This window comes from Lactuca virosa, chromosome 6 (assembly GCF_052849685.1).
Source record: "Lactuca virosa cultivar CGN04683 chromosome 6, Lactuca_virosa_CGN04683_v6, whole genome shotgun sequence".
Lineage (NCBI taxonomy): Eukaryota > Viridiplantae > Streptophyta > Magnoliopsida > Asterales > Asteraceae > Lactuca > Lactuca virosa.
Window position 1 is genome coordinate 255,362,013 of NC_136431.1, and position 20,377 is coordinate 255,382,389.

Sequence of the window (20,377 nt, forward strand, 5' to 3'; positions counted from 1 at the left end):
AACTATAATTATCAAAAAAAAAAAAAAAAAAAAAAAAAAAGAAAAAAACTAGTCAAATGTTAGCATCAAGTGCACTGATAAAGCTTTTTAATTGGTAAAACTTTTTTATGCATATCAGTAATGATGATTTTTTTTATAAATAAAGTAAATAAGATTTTTTAATGGTGTAAGAATCTAATTCAAACATTTTTTTTTTCATATTACAAGTATTTCGAAGAAACACTATTATAGTATGATATTAAGGTGGTGTTTGATACGTCACAACTTGTTTGTTTTTCGATTTTTTTTTTCAAGTTGTTATGTTTGGAAAGTCAAATAAAAACTTATAACCTAACATTTTAAAAAGCTACCTATACACTTTTATAACCTTTTTTAAGCTATTCCAAATATACCCCTAACTTATGGAGAAAAATGATTATCGTAAATTACCTTTTATGTTGTTCCTTTACATAAATGGTCCCTGGATTTTGTTGAGTTTAACACTTTTGGTCCTTATATGGGTTTTGCTATTATGCACCCTTATTTATTTGGTTTGCTATCTTTTACCTTGACCATAAGTTAAATAAATAATCCTTATATTTTGGTGACTTATTAGGAAATCATCCACTTTTGATTTTATTATTTTTTTAGTTTTTGTTTTCATAAATGCATCGATTTTTTTTTTTTTTGAAAAAAACAAACGTCTTGGACAAAAGCCGAAATCACATACTAGTTTTTTTTTTTGAACCAGCAAATGAAATAGATATATTAATAATGAGGGGCTCCCAGCAAGATGTTAGGAAAAACATACAATGAAAATTGAAACAGATGTAATGAAACAAGATGAATTACAACCCAATGAAAGGGTTTAAACACCATTCAGACCATCTAATTGCTTCCGTTTTGCCCCTGTATTTCTCCCAAGTGAACATTGTAGAAATAATAAGATCTGCCACTTTAGATGGATGCGTCCTTTTGTTGTTAAACACCCGATCATTCCGCGATTTCCAAATGCTCCAAACTACTGCATAACAGATTCCCAGCAACCTCCTTTTTTTCGGACAATTACCCCAATTTGAAGCAAAATCAAGAACACCATGAATTGAGGAAAAGTTTGCTTGCTGAACATTACACCATTTTAAAATCCAGTTCCATATCGTTTGAGTATGCGAGCATTGAACCAGCACATGGTCCGGTGATTCCTCCGCATCTCCGCATTGACAACAGGTTGTAGAATTCACATTAACCCCTCTTGTCGCTAGGGCTTCTGTAGTTGGAATCCGACCTTGTTTTGCATGCCAAATAAAGGTATTTACTTTAATCGGGATCTCTTTCACCCATTCAAATTTTCCAATATCGGCAGGAATGCAATTGTCCAATTTTTTCCTCAAAGTGTTGACCTGATAGACACCTGTGGTTGTGAGAGGACATCTCCAATCTGATCCCCCATTCGTTGATTGATTTTTAAGCACCATCCCAAGAGTAATTCCACATTTATCCAAATCCTTTTGCGAGCAAGCGATATTATTCCAAACCTCATTCAGAGTTTTTAAAGAAAAGATGTGGTCCGGTTTGTCCGCCAGATTATGCATACTTGAAATTGCTTTTGCCCAAATCGACTCAGGTTCCGATCTGAACCTCCACCACCATTTAATGATCAAAGCAGTATTGAAAGCCTTTATCGATCCAACTCCTAGACCCCCTGCTGTCTTCTTAGCAATGATTTTATTCCAAGATACCCAATGAATCTTGGACTGACCTTCTGAACCACCCCACAAGAATCGACACCTCATCTTTTCTAATTTGTCAATTATACCTGTAGGTGCAACAAAAAGAGACATAAAGTATGTAAGAAGGTTTCCGAGGACTGATTTTATGAGTGTTAATCTCCCGCCAAAAGATAAAGTTTTCAATTTCCAATGGGTAATTAAGTTTATTTTGAAATCTTTCAATCACCGGTTGCCAATGTTTCTTAAGGCGCATGTTGGCACCCACTGGTACCCCGAGATAGTTAAATGGAAGAGTTGCTGGTTCGCAACCAAGAGGAGACGCCCAATGAGCTACTTCATCCGAATTTGCTCCCACTCCAAAGACTCTAGATTTATAGAAATTTACTTTTAGACCCGAAGATGCATGAAAACATCTTAAAATTCTAGCAAGATTCTTGATATTGTGCTCGGTCCATTCTCCGACGAATAAAGCATCATCGGCATATAGCAAGTGTGAGATGGTTGGGCCTCCATTCGGTAACTGCAACCCTTTAAAAACTCCATTCACGCACGCTTCTTTCATTGCAGCGCTTAAGCCTTCCATTGCTGTGATAAAAAGAAATGGGGACATAGGATCCCCTTGGCAGACTCCCTTTGAAGTTGTGAATTCGTTTGTAGGAGTTCCATTGATCAAGACCGATGCTTTGCGGATGTTAAACAGCCTTTGATCCATCCCCTCCATTTATTGCCAAACCCCATTTGAATTAAATTGTTATTTAGAAACCCCCATTTTACGGAATCGAATGCTTTATCAAAATCTACTTTTAAAAGTAGAATCTTTTTTTAACCTTTTTCGACCAAGCACATATTTCGTTCACTAAAAGTGGACCATCAAGGATATTTCGCCCCGCTACATAGGTTGTTTGTACCTCATCAATGCATTGTCCCATAACGCGTTTTAGTCTCACCGCTAGAATCTTTGCGATGATCTTGTATATACACCCAGTCAAGCTTATAGGGCGGTAATCCTTTAACTGTTGCGGGTCTTTGATTTTTGGCAACAAAGATATAAAGGATGAATTACAAGAAGGATCGATTTTTCCGTGTTGTTCAAAATACTTCACCACCGCTGCGATATCCCCCAGTAGAACTTCCCAATATTTCTTTATGAACTTGAACGTAAATCTATCGGACCCAGGGGATTTGTCATTCCCACAGGCCCAAACCGCATTTTTGATTTCCTGGAGTGTTAAGTATTATTTATGCGTAAACATGTTATACATTTAATTTAATCAATTATATATTATATATCAATTCATTGGACAAATAAATATAAAAAGTTAGGTATCAAATAGCAATTACTCACTTTCTAAGAGCAAATGTATCCTCTTAAATTTTAGTGACCTTTTTCCCCTGCACCCTCGGAGATTCGTCTTTAGTGCTCCAAACATAATTACCCATGATAACATATATTTACGATATTGATTTGAATTATAGTTCTTTCTAAAAGAGAGATATATAGTCAATAATCTACTCCTAAAATTATATCCATATGCAAAACGAGATTTGAACACTCATCTATTTATATAAAAAAGACATTTAGATTATAGTTGATTATTTTGTTTATATATAATCACAAAAAGTCTTTTTAATTGGATGAAATAGAATGATAAAATAATAGAAAAAATGGCAAATTGTATAAAATACACTAATTTTATATAAAATTTCTATTTTGACATTGTATTTGTCTCTTTTTTTTCTCAATTAAGTTGCTAAATTCATAATATTTTTTTTTCGAATTTAACTGATCGATCGGTTTGCTTCGGGTGTTTCATGTTTCCCACTTATTGACTATGTAAAAATTTGATTTGGCTTCCATATATGATCATAGTTAACAAACGTTTAAGTTAAATTGATTCCTTACATATAGATCTGTACTCACTTTCCCTTACTTTTTCTTTTATTCTCTAAGAGCATCAAAATTTTGTTTAATGGTTTCGCAAGGCCGCTCAAATAGTTTATCATCCCAAAGTGGTGTAAGAAATGCATGGAAGGTTGTCAACAATATCATCTCATAAAGGAAACATTGTTAGGGTGCAAAGTCACTCTTGGATGTAGTGTTTTAGGCTTACCCTCTTGTATGTGTAAATGGGTTGAGTCTTTCCTATAAATAGGAAGTGAGTAACTCCCATTATGTAAGGAACTATTTGGAGTGTTAGACTAGAGAGAGAAATTTGTACAAACTCATTTGTATATCCTTTCTAGATCTAATATGAGCTTACACAGATTTATTTACTCTATGTGTTCATGAGTTTACATGATGATTCACTAGATCTTTTCTTATTCCGCACATGCCATCATAATCAACACCACTACAATTGGTATCAGAGCGGGTGTTCTTGATTAGATCAAGAATTGATCCTTAATGGCTATCTTGATTTGGTGATTCTTCATGTTCTTATTGATCTTCGTTATTAGAAAGTGTTGTGTGTTCTAGAAGTCGAATTTTTTCTTGATTTGATCCATAATTCGACTTTCTCTCTTTAGAATACTTGTATGTACCACTTTCTCTCTCTAGAAAACCCATTCAAAATCACTTTCTCTCTCTAGAAATCTTCAAGTTTTTGTGATAATGGTGCGTTTGGAGTATGATTCTTGGGTTGTAATCGTTGAAGGTGTGAAATAGAAGGTCAACGAATTTGAATTTTATGGGTTATCGTTAAGTGGGTTGATTTCATTGGATTCTATGGTTTCTTATGGAGGTTTGAAGGATGTTCATGGAAGATTGGTATTTCAACCACTTTCAAAGATTGAATGCTTGTATGATCTTTTCATTATCATGTTAGTTCGTAGTGATAACCGAAAAGAAGGAGAAGAAAGAGATTTGTTTAATAAAAGATACATTTCTCTTGTTGAAAACCCAAGTGATCTTCAAGCTCTTAAGTTTGTTGAAGATGTTCTTGATGATGATCATCATGTTCTTGATGTTCAAGAAAAAGGAGTTCAATGTGATGTTCTTGATGTTCTTGATGTTCAAGAAAAAGGAGTTCAAGTTGATTCTCATGATGAAAAAGTTTTTTGCTCGATTTGAGTTCAAACCGATGATATTTTGTGTTCTTGTGATTCGTTTGAAGGAATGATTCATTATCGGAAGCCGGTTATCCAAGAAATTCACAAGTATCAAACTCCAAAAGATTTGATTCAAACTCACAAAGTTCAAGTTGTGGAAAGTGGGTTTGTTCATGAAATCAAGTCTTCAAGATGCAAAAAGATGAGAAAGAAAAAGAAGAAGAAGATTAAACGGAAGAACAAGCGGGTTTATTCAAAAAATCGTCAAATGTTGTGAAGCCGAAATCCATGAAGCAAATTTGGGTTCCAAAGCAACAATCTCCAAATGTTGCATTGAATTTGAAGTCAAAACCCAAAAGTATTGGTGATTCTTTTGACGATGTTCTTGGATCGTTGAAGAACACGAAGAACACGAAGAACGAGTTGTACATCTCGCATAATGGGAGGTACAATGTTCAAATTGGAGATTTTCTCGTTCCAACTAAAGAACCAAGATATTCTAAATTTGATTCGTTCGTTGAAAACGAAACTCGATTCGTCAAAAAAGTATCTCAAATTCTCAAATGGATTCCAAAACGTCCATGATTTCGATTCGTATTTTGCGTTTTTCAATTTTTGATCGATTTGCCTCATTGGATCAAATCCGTTTCAATCCCATTGATTGATCCAATTATTTTTGTTTAGATCAAACTCAAACCAAAATCAAAATCATAATCTCATAAATTTTTTTTAATTCGTTTTTTTGTTGTTGCTCAATTTCGAAATGCTATTGTTCATTCAAAATTAAATGGGTTCGTTACTGTTCATTTTCTTGACGGAGCCCATTCTTGTTAATGATCCAAATGAATGGATCTATTACTATTCAATAATGATTTTGAGCCATAGATTCTTTTTTAATCAGATATTAAAATGATGAAAGCCCCAAGTTCTCAAAAATCAGATCACTTCTTTCTAAATCGTTGTTCATCAAGTTAGCGTCATTTTTTTCTATGTGCATATAAGAGTTGTACCTTTGGAAGATCAAGTTCTTGAGTTTTGTTTTCTTTCACTGTGAATCGAACATTAATTCAATCGAGTCTTAACGATTATTGAGAATCGATTATGAAGTTGAGATCAAAGGTCTGATTTCAGATATTGATTGCAAAGGATAGATACTAATAAATTGGAAATCGATCTTCGTTATGTTCTTGACGGAATAGGCATCGATTCCGACTGGATTTTGACTTTGGATAAATTTTTTGAATTGAAATTGAAAGAAAAAGAAGATGACTTCGATTGATTGAGAAGGTTTGGTTTTGATCAAAGGTGGTAATATTCGAAGCGAATAGGAGGATTTCAAATCAAGAGGCTGAAATTCGATTTTTGATATTGAATAGTCAAAGGCTCATTTGGAAAAAGTCAAAATCGGAATGGAGTATTGAGGTCTCGCAATCGCAGTTAATGAGTCTCATAACGGATGGCTTAATTTGCGACTGGGAATACTTGAGTATCGATGATGTTAAGAATCGACTGGGAAGGTGTTGATAACGAAGGGTCAAACTGTAAAACAAAGGATTGATTTTTGTTTTTGAAGGGTTGATTTCCTTGTTGAGGACCCGTATGTACAAGATTCATTACAATGACGATTTGTGCTTCGTTAACGAAGGGTTGATATTCGTTGCTGAAGGTTTGTAGTTCGTTAACGATGGTTCTTGAAGATGAAAAGTGAATAGCGAATTCTTGATGTCGATGGCAAGTTATGAAAATGAAGGATGTGTTTTTGATTTTGACTTTTCTTAGTCAAACATCCCATTCGCCTTCTGTGTAACGAAGTGAAGAAGAAAAGGAATAGTTTCGAATCTCACCCCTGAACTTTTACCGATTTGGCAGTTATGGTCCATATTCGACATGATCAAAACAATTTGTGAAGTATGATGAAGTTTCTCATTTAGTCCCTGCAGTTTCAAAATGTTGGCAGATAATACCCAACTTCGAAATTGGATTAATTTTCTGAGAAATTGAAGAAGTTTCATTTCTGGTCCCTGCAATTTGGGCGAATTTACACTTTCTACCCATTTTCGCAAATGGGGTAGAATTTCGCATATTTGGCTGTTTTGGCGCAACGGGTCCCTGCAGAATTTTGTTATTGACGATTTTTACCCGGATTTTGAAAAATATTGCAACTCTCATCCAAAAAGTCAAAAATTTTCATAAATTGGAATTTTTTTTGAGGCTTTTTCGTGATTGTTTTTCCGTGCAAGATTTTTGGTGTTTCATTTTTGGTACACATCAAGGGGGAGTATTGTCAAGTTCATTCATCGGGCGCTTCTCACCCTTAATGGGTTTTATAATCATTTTTTTGATTATAAAAAGGGGGAGAATGATGGGTATTCGAAGCAGTTTTTTCGGATATTCATTGGCGGATTTGAAGACCGGTGTTACTTCGAGGGGGAGTTTGGTCTTGATCGCGCTAGCTCGTTGGAGACTGAAGCCGGGCCATTCAATCCTAACTTTGAGGGGAGAATGTTAGGGTGCAAAGTCACTCTTGGATGTAGTGTTTTAGGTTTACCCTCGTGTATGTGTAAATGGGTTGAGTCTTTCCTATAAATAGGAAGTGAGTGACTCCCATTATGTAAGGAACTATTTGGAGTGTTAGACTAGAGAGAGAAATTTATACAAACCCATTTGTATATCCTTTCTAGATCTAATATGAGCTTACACAGATTTATTTACTCCATGTGTTCATGAGTTTACATGATGATTCACTAGATCTTTTCTTATTCCGCACATGCCATCATAATCAACACCACTACAAACATTCATTGTCTTGGTTACACCACTCTAGGATAATGAACTACTTGAGCGAGTTTGGAAAGCCATTACACAAAATCGTGATGTTCTGAGAGAAAATAATTTGAGTAAAGATCAACGTAAAAGTCCAATTTAAGCCAAACATTTGTCAACTATAATCTTATGTGGAAGTCATATCAGCAAGTAAGAAACATGAAGCATTTAAAGCAAACCAATTGCTCGATTAGCTAAATTTACAAGAAAATTAAAAACTCAGTGACTTAATTAAGAAAAAAAATAATATCAAAATCAAATTTTTTGTAAATTTAATGCTTTTTATTCATTTAATCATAGTAAAAACAATAATAAAACAAATTATTATGTTATATAATTATCTCAAGTTAAGACCAACTCCAATCTCACACTTTAAATTACATTATTTTATATAAAACTTAGCACTAAAATTCTTTTCAATTCCAACCTTATACTAGATATTTACATCTCAAATATATATTTTAATACTATAATAATAAAATAACATTTTATTTATCATTAAATGATTTTATTTAACATGCTAACTATTAGTATATTAATAAAAATAAATAGATGTCATGACTCCGTTAAAAACGAGTTCATATTTATTAACATTAAATTGTGTTGTATATGAGTTCCATTGGAGTTTTTTTTCCCTTTATTTTTGTGTTTTTGGAGGTCCATTAGGCGGAGGAAATTTAGTCTTTTTAACACATTTACTTCATTCACCATATTTAGGGGTGAGTAAAATTGAACTCAAAAGTTGAAAAACGGAAAAAAAAAATCGAAATCATAACATAGTTTAGGTTTAAGATTTTCAAATTTTGAAAATTTTGTTTCGGGTTAGGTTTTTGGATATGGTAAAACAGAAATAAACTGAACTGATTATATAAAAAATGTTTAAAAAAAATATATTTTATGTATATAATATAAATATGTTTTGCATAATCATAACACAAATAGCAAGTTGTTTAGGTGGACAAGGCATTGGACCATTGAACCTAAGGTCTCATGTTCGAAACATGACACATCCTACTTTCATTCTCTCTCATTTTCCGAAGATCGTTTCCATTCCCGAGCCCGACGATTACGAACCACTGACCGTTTCTAGTTAGATTCTATCAAATCACGCTACTATGGTGAGTGCATAGTCCCTTTCATAAACATGATTTTGATACAAGTATTGATTAAAGTATTAAATATATGTGTGTGAAATATTTGTTATTGCCTGAAATACGTGTTAAGAGCGTATATGATAATATATGAAGATTTAGGATACAGAATAAACCTAAATTAATTAAGAGGAATATTGGGTAGTATATTCTTATGAGTACGAGTGAGATATACACTGAGGGTAGAACTTTAAAATATGTCATCAATCTGAGAGCATGGATTAGACATAGTCATTTGTCCCTAGTCCGAGAGTATGGATTGGGCATAGTCAGTTGTCCTTAGTCCGAGAGTATGGATTAAGATATAGTCAATTGTCCCTAGTCCGAGAGTATGGAATGGGCATAATTACTGATCCGGGAGTATGGAGCAGACATACCCGGTCCGAGAGTATGGATTAGGTAAAGAGGTAAATTTTAGATCCGGGAATATGGATTAGGTAAAGAGGTTGATTTTAGATCCGAGAGTATAGATCGTGTCGTTGTGAGGATCGACGGGGTGAGGTAAAGTTGCTTATATATGTTGAAATTGTATATTTTGTGAGTTCGAATATATATATATATATATATATATATATATATATATATATATATATATATATATATATATATATATATATATATATATATATATATATATATATAGGAGTAGGATCAAATGAGAACACCTAAAAGGTTGAGAACGTGAGAACAGATCTGGACCATCTAATTTTTAAGATATGTAGCTATTATTAATTGTTAATTTTCTAATTATTAATACATTTAAATTTTAATTTTTAAATTAAAGAAAATTATAAAGGCTATTAAAGTAAATAAGCATTACCCTAATTTTGTAAACTCCTATAATTGCTCTCTGCCTCTCTTGACCTAATCGCCGTGTGTAAATCGGTAGTCTTCTTCCCCAATTGCCCATGATAAACGAACACAGACTCAAAACTACTCGTGAAACACAACATGAGCTCTGAATCCAAAATGCAATTAACTCCGAGCAGACCTTCGTTCCGAGCACACAGTTACGAATGTTAGCAATGTATTCATTTGTTAATAGCAATGTATTCATTTGTGAATAACAGTTTAATCATGTGTTTATGAGTGTATTTATGTATGATTAGAGGTATTCTTTTTATTTTCAGTTGATTAAAAAAAGGAATTCGATTACTTGTAAATTGATATGTAATCATTTGTGCTTGGAGTAGTTTCAGATTTTTTGAAAAAAAAAATCATTTGTGAATATAAATGTATTGATTTGGGGTTGGATTTCTATTCTTTTTTTTTTTGAAGAAAAAAAAACGTGAAATAGGAGAAAAAATTTGATTTTTTTTCATTATTTAATTAAATTTTGGTAAAAATGTTTTTTATATTCCATTAATAAGAAAAATAAAAAATCGAATATTTTTTTTTTTTGTAACTGATCCTAAATTTAAGGGAATTTGATTGAATTTTATTTTATTTTAATTTAATTAAAATATATAATTACTTATATGCCCTTATATATTGATTGGTTCAGAACTGTTCCCGCGTTCTCAACCTTTTAGGTGTTCTCATTTGATCATTTCCCTATATATATATATATATATATATATATATATATATATATATATATATATATATATATATATATATATATATATATAACACTGTGGGATTGAAATCCCTATATACTCACCAGGTTTCCCAACCTGATCCACTCAGCTTATTTGTATCACAGGTATCGATACGAAGCTACATTACACTGAGAGATTAAAAGAGATGTAGATCACTAATATTAATGAATGTAAGCTCTGTTTATGTTTATGTTTTTGTATTGACAATGACATCCCAAACTTTTAATATAAACAATATACATTTCTTCGGAAATGCTTTGATAATATGTTTATCATGTTTTTCTGGGAACAAATTCCGCAACACTTTTCTTTAAAAGGATACTCTGATTTTTAAAATAAAGCATAAACAAATCGGTCTTTTCTGGTCGTGCAAATGGGGATGTCACAGTTGGTATCAGAGCATCAGTTTAAGCGAACTAGGAATTTGTAAGATTTCTAGACTTAAACTTAGAATGTTAAGGGATGATCGTGAGGAGTGTGTCTATTATATTTTAGGTAGTACACCTGAATTGACACAAGCACTAGCTTATTTTAGGAAAGATGCCTAAATTTCTATTATGTGCTAAATGATTTATGCTATAGCTATAAAGATGTATTATATGCTATTATTTGATTGAATCTATGGTCTGTTGCCGACTGGATCTGGAAATTTTATGTGCTCAGGATTCTAAACGTTTAATTACGATATTAGAACCGACATATAACTTTTTGGAGTGATAAGGAGATTTATACGCCTATCGTAAATAAAGTTCCTATCTTAATTCTCGTCATTGCACACCGAACGGATGATTTGGTGTATAGATCGACATGGAAAGAACCCGAAGCGGAATCGGAAACGCCAATGAAAATACTAATGGCAATCAGCAGCCTCAACCCCAAGCGATTGAGCGTGCACCAGAAGTAGCAGTTGCACCTGAACCAATCACAATGGCAGCAGACAAAGCCATGATTCGTGTAATGATGGCCGAACAAAGGGAAGAGATGAGGTAGATGTTGCAAAACAATTGGGATGAACCTACTGTGCCTGTTGAACGGCCTGAACTGAATGAAGGCCAGTCAGAAGAAGGAAACTCTAGTAGAACCGTTCGCCAAGCTGAACCGCCATTGGTTAGAAGAAATAACCAAGACGAAGGGATCAAAAGAAACGGATGCATGTACAAAGACTTCACGACTTGCAAACCATCGACTTTCACTGGGAAAGAAGATCCAATGGGAGTTATGGACTGGATATCTGAAATGGAGCTAGCTTTCATAACGTGTGGTTGTAAGGGCAAGCTACAAACCACTTATGTAGTGCGTCAGTTTAGGGGTGGGGCTGTTCGTTGGTGGAACACTTTGGGAAAGATCATGAGCCCCAATGAGCCACTGCAACTGACATGGGCTGAGTTCTTGGTACACTTTAAGCGCAATTTCTCCTCTGCCCAAAACCTGCTAGAGCTCGAGAACCAATTCCTGACATTGAAGAAGGGCAATATGTCCATTGATGAATACACCAATGCCTTCACGGACAAGATGGAGTTTGCTTTGCGCATCGTCCCTGACGAACTAACGAAAGTCGATAAGTATACGAAGGGACTACCATGGTAATATGTTGTTCCAGTACGCCATGCACCTACTCTTGAGGCGACTATTTGGGCTACTAAGTCTGTTGAAGAGATGATCAAGATTAGAGCGGCCAACAAGGTCAAAGTTAGTGAAAGGATAAAGTTTGAAGGATCTTCAAGGTCCAATGAGAAGAGAAAATTCTCGAAGTCTGGTTCGAAGAAGTTCGAAGGAGGAGGAGGTGAAGCAAGATGGTGCGAGAAGTGTAAAAAGAAACACTTCGTGAAATGTGACGGACAAGTCACTTTTTTTAAGTGTGGAAAGACTGGTCACTATGCCGGTGAATACACGCCAAGAGAGAAGTCTGCTTTAAGTGTGGTGAATAGGGAAACTTCAAGCAAGACTGCCCAAAGAGGGAAGGAGCTACAAAACCAAATGCACCACCAAATCTAAAGGCAAGAGCATTCCAGATGATCCTTAATGAAGCAGGCGAGGATGCAAGGGATCAGGAATGAGGATCTGTATGTCCAAAGATCAAGATATGAAGCAGCCATGTATATACTATCATATGGTGTAGCCTAATATAAGAGGCCTAATGTAGGGTGAACTTGAACATCCATGTAATCGTTTCAAGAAATAATATAAACGTTAGTTATGTTATCCGATGTGTTAAATGACTATGTGAAATTCTTGTGTGGTGACTTGGAAAACTGTGAGACAATACTTGGGATGAGTATAAGTAGGTGTGAATGGTAGTAGAGGCCTATACTACCGGAAGCACAGGACTCGCACTTGGATCAGGGAAAGTCACAAGGTTACCAAGAAGCTAGTAATTGATTCCGTTTTGTTCAAGTATGTCGTTACCATCGTTTCGGTAATGACTAAGAATATGATTATTATTCCGACCCTGGTGGTCATATCAAATCGAGTTCGACTCAGACGAGTATGTTACGTGGTTCAGAGAACCAAGATCGATGTAACATCCGACTTAAGCTAGAAGATTGAAGTGAAAGATAATCGAAGTGATCAATAGAAGTATCGCGATCATTGTTAAAGAAAGAAGCTTGTAGCTAGAAGTGCTACATGCTAGAAAGTGATTATATCACATTAGAACATGAAGGAAGGTATATTTCATTCTGGATTTTGACTCTAAAAGACCTGAGTCTAAGCATTGCATCATATGACGAGAAGTCATTAGAACATGACCCATCGGACTGTTACGATAATCGAAGTAAAGAAATTCTCTTAAGTTAAGTCTTTTTAAGAAGAAGTAAGAGTCTCCAATAAGGATCGATTCTGTAACTCAAAGGTTACGATTGAAAGTCCAATATAATATAGAGAGCGGGTGCAAGATTGAGCACCACCTGCACTCAAGAAGTACAAGAGTTAGATACTCATTCGAAGGAACGTAGGAGTTACGATTATTACCTAGGATGAAGAGATAATGTATGGAGTCATTATACAAGCCCAATTTTGTTGTTAATTCCGGGACATAATCATCCTAAGGGGGAGATAATTGTAACGCCCGCAGATTCGGGTTAGTTAATTTAGAGACAATAAGTGTCGAAAAATGACTTTTTGATAGAAAATTTTTTAGAATAAATAATCTTAACTAAGTTGTAGTATATGTCACAAGGATTCCGAAGATATAAAGAACGCCGAAATCCGAGTTATAACGAAGAAGTTATGACATGTCGAAGTTTCACGACAAAACCGGCACGACACCGGGAATCGTAAAAAGAAAGTGAGTTTATGATAGATTACTTTTTAGACTTAGTGATCTAAATGAAAGTTGTAGAGTACATCTCCACCTACGTGTGGATATAAAGAACGTCAAGAACGGAGCTAGTATGCAAAAGTTATGATCTTCCGAAGATGTAGCTATCTGAGAGCATGACACGTGTCAGAAACCCTAATCTAAAAGGACTCACGACGTGAGCATGTTTTCTCACGACGTGAGGAGTCAAATGGACACTAATCGAGGCTAGAAAACACTTGGTAAGGCTACGTGATGACTCTTGGAAGATCACGACGTGAGCATATCATTCTCACGACGAGAGAAGTCATCCGGACACCTTTCAGAGCTATAAACACATATGGCAAGTCTACGAGATGATACAACCATGGCTCACGACGTGAGCATTGATTCTCACGACGTGAGAGACCGAAAATCATCCTATAAATAGCAAGTTTGACTCTTTCATTTCTTACACCTTCTACTTTCATTCTCTCTTATTTTCCGAAGGTCGTTTCCCTTCCCGAGCCCGACGATCACGAACTGCTGACCGTTTCTAGTTAGATTCTATCAAATCACGCTACTAAGGTGAGTGCATAGTCCCTTTCATTAAATATATGTGTGTGAAATATTTGTTATTGCCTGAAATACGTGTTAAGAGCGTATATGATAATATATGATGATTTAGGATACAGAGTAAACCTAAATTAATTAAGAGGAATATTGGGCAGTATATTCTTATGAGTACGAGTGAGATATACACGGAGGGTAGAACTTTAAAATATGTCATCAATCCAAGAGCATGGATTAGACATAGTCATTCGTCCCTAGTCCGAGAGTATGGATTGGGCATAGTCATTTGTCATTGATCCGAGAGTATGGATTAGACTTAGTTAGTTGTCCTTAGTCCGAGAGTATGATAGGACGTAGTTATTTGTCATTAATCCCGGAGTATGGATTAATACATAGTCAATTGTCCCTAGTCTGAGAGTATGGAATGGGCATAGTTATTGATCTGGGAGTATGGATCATACATACCCGATCCGGGAGTATGGATTAGGTAAAGAGGTAAATTTTAGATCCGGGAGTATGGATTAGGTAAAGAGGTTGATTTTAGATCCGAGAGTATAGATCGTGTCGTTGTGAGGATCGACGGGGTGGGGTAAAGTTGCTTATATATGGTGAAATTGTATGTTTTGTGTGTTCTAAAATATATATATATGATATAACATTGTGGGATTGAAATCCCTATGTACTCACCAGGTTTCCCAACCTGACCCACTCTGCTTATTTGTATCACAGGTGTCGATACGAAGCTACATTACACTGAGAGATTAAAAGAGATGTAGATCACTAGTATAAGTGAATGTAAGGTCTTTTTATGGTTATATTTTTGTATTGACAATGACATCCCAAACTTTTAATATAAACAAAATACATTTCTTCGGAAATGCATTCATAATATGTTTATCATGTTTTTCTGGGAACAAATTCCACAACACTTTTCTTTAAAATGATACTCTGATTTTTAAAATAAATCATAAACAAATCGGTCTTTTCTGGCCGTGAAAATGGGGATGTTACATTATATAATGATATATCATGTTTAACTTGGATCAAAGTAGTGTAAACTCATTAAACCCGAAACCACACTCGTTAAAATCGAACCGGGAACCGAGACCCTGAACCCATTGGTTTGGGTTCAAATTATTGAAATCAATGCTTCTGTTTTGGGTTCAGGTTTAGGTGCCGACCCATGCACACTCTTAGCCATATCATTGTCCTCAATCCTCTCACTTCCACCTTTCTCATCCCAAGACACATGGAAACTCATCCTTCCCATTTCTTTTAACCCACTTAATTTTTTATTTTAAAATAAATACAAACTAATTAAAATCATTCACAAATAGTTAACAAAATATTAAAAACATGCAAAACTACTTCACAAACTAATTAAAAATATATAAAGCTATTTTGGTGTCTCTATCCATGAAATACGACTACCTAAAACTTTAGAGAGTAGAGAGAGAAAGAGAAAGTTACGTGTTATGTATGTAACATCCCAAAAACATAGGTAAAATTTTTCAATTTAAAAATCATCAATCCATAAAATCGGTGTCACAAAATCCCATCACAAAACAATATATCACAAACATCAGAGTAAAATGGGAATCAATGCGGAAGTATAAGGGGGATGTTGTGCAATCACGTCGGGCCCTTCCCTTTCAAACCGGAAGTACCTAAAACCATAAACATAAACCGTAAGCACAAAGCTTAGTGAGTTCCCCAAAATACCACATACCATACATACAGTTAGGCCCAGCCCTGGGGTATATTCCAACCCAAAATACAATCATGGGCCCAACCTTAGGTATGTTTCAACCCGTACATATAATAATGGGCCAACCTTGGGGCCCAACCCTTGGGTATATTTCAACCCAATCATACATGTAAGAGTCACAAAGACAACTAGCTTTCTACATAACACAATCCAGTGGGTCGGCATTGGTGCCTTCGACCCACAAGTACAGCGAGAAGACTCACCTTGCTAATGTGGTCAAAGGTCCACGGCTCGCAAAACAGGAGATATGTGCTAAATGCCACCTATATCACTATACAAGATAAATACTTAGGCCAACTTTCTAAAACTAGAAATTTGACTAAAAGTCAACGAGTCAAAAGTCAACACTCAAAGTCAACGGTCAAAACTAAGGTCAAAATTACCAACAACAGTCTTCCACGTCGTGGCCTTCCTTGGCTACGACGTGGGCACAAAGTGACAAAACAGTCAATGACTCCCCGGTCATCATGTTGTGGCAGTCTGAGGCCACGCCGTGGGGACTGTCTGAACAACTCAAACAAGCTTAAATCATTTTCTTCCAATTTCAAGAGCTCCAAAGCTCAGATCTGATCTGTTCCACGGTCTTAATGAATAAAGCTTCCAACTTTATCCCTTAAGACATCCCTTTAAGTCTAGATCTAAATTCTAAAGTCCAAAAAGGCAACTTAATGCATGGGACTAGACCAATAACCACTTAATCCATGAAATCTTCAAACAAAAACTTCCATAAACACTTTAGGGGTCCTTTTGAACCCTAAAAATGTAAACTTTGTGGACATGCATACCCCATGCATGTCCTTCCCATAATTAGGTCAAAGATGCAATAAAAACCCAACTTCAAGAAAAAGTCTCCAAATCACTACCATTTTATAGATCTATGAGATATAATGCTCTTGGGACATAGAGAAACCATAAAGTTGCAAACTTTATATCTTCAATCCACTCAAACCACCTCAAAGGGACAATAATATGTCATAAAACCTAGATCTATGAAGAAATACAAGAAAATGTGGAAAATTTAGGACTTACAAAGGGTCCATGTAACATCCCAAAAATAATAAGTAAAAAATTTCATTTTTAATTCAGCCAAACATCCATCAAATCATCAAATAAAACCATCAAAGTATGCCAATGTGAAAATAGTTATCAAAGTACAAATCCTAAAATCATAAAAATGTGGAAACATGAGTGGATGCGCTGCGATCAGGTCGCGCCTTTCCCCTTCGAACTAGAAGTACCTGAAACATAAACTTAAACCGTAAGCACAAAGCTTAGTGAGTTCCCCAAATACCACATACCATACATCAATCATACATATCATACTGAAACATGTAACGGGTCTATTTCACCCATGAGTCCCTTCTGACTTTATTAGTCCCTTTCGGCTTGCTGAGTCCCTTCCGACTCCTTGAGTCCCTTCTGACTCTATGAGTCCCTTCCGAATCCTTTGGTATCTTTCAACCAGTTGGGTCTGTTTCACCCCTACAGCGAAGCATATATTCATACTAGCAAGATTCACAAAGACAACAAGCACATACAAACATATCAGTAAGTGTCACGAACATCATTATTATCCTACATCATAATCCCTTGGGTCTGCATTCGTTCCTTTGACCAATAAGTACAGTGAGGAAACTCACCCCAGTCTGAAGATAGACAAATCACACTCTTGGGCTGCTGCTACCACGACTCCTCACACTGAACATATCCAAATTAACCCTAATAAGTAATCATGGTAATAACCCTTAATTAACGGCCCAAATCCCTAAATAACAAAGGCCCAACAATAGCCCAAACCCATAAAGACCCTAGGCCCAAATAATGGCCCAAAGATATTTTGGTGAGTATGCTAGGCGTACCACCCTCTTAAGCTGAACGTAAAAGCTTCAACGTCGAAGGGGGAAATGGGGATGCACGCATTACGTTGGGCGTACGCATATGTATGCCCCATATACTCCCCTGGTAGCCAAAAATCACATTAAGCACTCAATGCCCTAAGTCCAAACGTCCAAATCACAGAACTTGCTCTTGGGAAACAACTTAAATGATAAAGTCATCAACTTGATGCCTTTGTATGGCTCAAAGAGGCACAAATCCAAACCATAAGTCCAAAGTATACTTTATTGTCCAAGATCTCATGCATGGATGAATGGGAGTATCCAAGCCCCCGACTTTATGACTTTATAAGCTAAAAATGATCAGAAATGACACTCAAAATGATTAAGAACAACCCAAGTCTCAAAATTCCAAATCTTGGGACCAAAAACACAACATAACATGGTCCAAATCTAGATCTAGAAAAACAAGCATAAAGGTTCAATCTTTATACCTCCACAAGCTTGCAATAATGATGGAAATTTTGTATATAAGAGCTTGAGCTTCTCCAAGCTTCAATGGTGGACTTCTTCTTCTTCTTCTAAGAGCACTAAAACCCCACACAAACCACTCAAAGGTCTCAAACTTTGCTAAAAGGGGATAGAGTTTTGTGGAAACTGCTTTGGGACGAAGGAGGTTGATGATCGAAGAGTTCTAGAGGTTATAAGATGCTTAAATAGGGTCCAAACCCTAAAATTTTGGGTTTGCCCTTGGCTTGAGTACGCCCGGCGTACCAAGGGGAAAACCTTGTGTCCAAGCTTCAACAAGGTATGCCCCGCGTACCTCAATTACGCACAACGTAATTAACACGGATGAAAAATAATAATTAAACATTTAGAATCTAAGGAATTTACCTGGGAACCGGGTGTTAAAGTCCAGAAGATGCATAGAAGTGACGGGGAGGTTTGATTGCTGAATCAATGCACTAACTCTTCTTCTCCTTCCTTTAAGACCACGAAGAACGTGTAAAAGTGAGCACAAAAGCTTCCAAGAGGATTAGGGTTTGCAATGGAGTCGTTTGAGGGTGATGGAGGCTGAGGGTGGAGGAAACCTTAGCCTTAACTTCCTTTAAATAGGGATTAAAGTCTTGAGATTAGGGTTTGGCCCAAAATGGTCACCACGGCGTGCCCACTTAGTGTCACAGCATGGCACCCAATTAAAACATGCGATCATCAATCAAATGGCCATGTCGTAGTGATGCCATCACCAAGTCGTGGCAACCCAGATTTCCATATATATATATATATATATATATATATATATATATATATATATATATATATATATATATATATATATATATATAATTCATACTTCGGGATCCAGATGTTACAACTCTCCCCCACTTGAATCAGACTTCATCCTTGAAGTCTTCTCCCACAAACAACTCGTGGTAGTGCTCCCTCATCTCGACCTCGGATTCCCAAGTCCACTCAGAACCCTTACGATGCTGCCATTGCACCTTCACTAGATCCACTTCCTTGTTACGCAACATCTTCGTCTTCCTGTCAAGAATTATAATGGGTCTCTCTATATAATTCAGGCGTTCATCAACCTAAATATCATCCAAAGGAACTACTACAGACTCATCTGCCAAAAAATTTCGCAGTTGGGAGACATGAAAGGTGTTGTGAATGTGACTAAGCTTGTCAGGCAGATCCAGCTGATATGCCACCTTGCCCACCCAGGAAATAATCCTAAAATGACCTATATACCTAGGGCCCAACTTGCCCCGCTTCCTGAACTGGATGATAGATTTCCAAGGTGACACCTTCAATAGCACAAAATCCCCGACCTGAAACTCGAGATCTGAACATCGTCGGTCAGCATAGCTCTTCTGTCAACTTTGCGCAATTCGCAACCTATCACGCACTTGATGTATCAACTCAGTGGTCTTGAGTATCATCCCAGTACTCCCCATGACCCGATGTCCGACCTCTCCCCAACAAACCGGGGTCAACACTTAGTTCCATACAACATCCCGAAAGGTGGTTGATCAATATTGGCATGATAGTTGTTGTTGTAGGATAACTCAGCCAAAGGTATATAAGTATCCCAAATTCCACTGAAATCCAATACACATGCCCTGAGCATATCTTCGAGTGTCTAAATAGTCTGCTCACTCTGTCCATCGATCTGGGGGTGGTATGATGTGTTGAAAAGCAGCTGAGTGCCCAAATCCTCATGAAATTTCCTCCAAAATCTGGAGGTGAAGCGAACGTCTCTATCAAAAACCAAAAAATTGGCACCCTGTGCCGAACCACCACTTCTCTGATGTAGATGTCTGCCAATTTCTCAGCGGAGATGATCTCCGCAATAGGTATGAAATAAGCACTCTTGGTTAATCTATCAACAATGACCAAGATAGAACCGACCCCATGTGTAGTCCTCGACAACTTTGTAATGAAGTCCATGGTGATCTCTTCTTATGTCAACATGGGAATGGGTACGGTTGCATCTTGTCGTGGGGTCTCTGATGTTTTTCCTTGACTTTACGGTAAGTCAAGCACCACTCCAAAAACGATGTTATCTCCCTCTTCATACACGGCCAC

The 20,377-nt window shown here is 36.1% G+C and overlaps 1 protein-coding gene across 1 annotated transcript; it reads right to left on the bottom strand.

Moving 5' to 3' along the window:
* Positions 1 to 827: 827 nt before the first annotated feature.
* Positions 828 to 2,430, bottom strand: LOC145122456 (uncharacterized). Its single transcript, XM_079058060.1, has 2 exons — positions 2,019 to 2,430; positions 828 to 1,795 (listed from the first exon to the last, which is right to left on the bottom strand). Exons 1-2 carry the CDS (start codon positions 2,428 to 2,430, stop codon positions 828 to 830), a joined length of 1,380 nt encoding a protein of 459 aa, XP_078914186.1.
* Between the last annotated feature and the right edge of the window lie 17,947 nt (positions 2,431 to 20,377).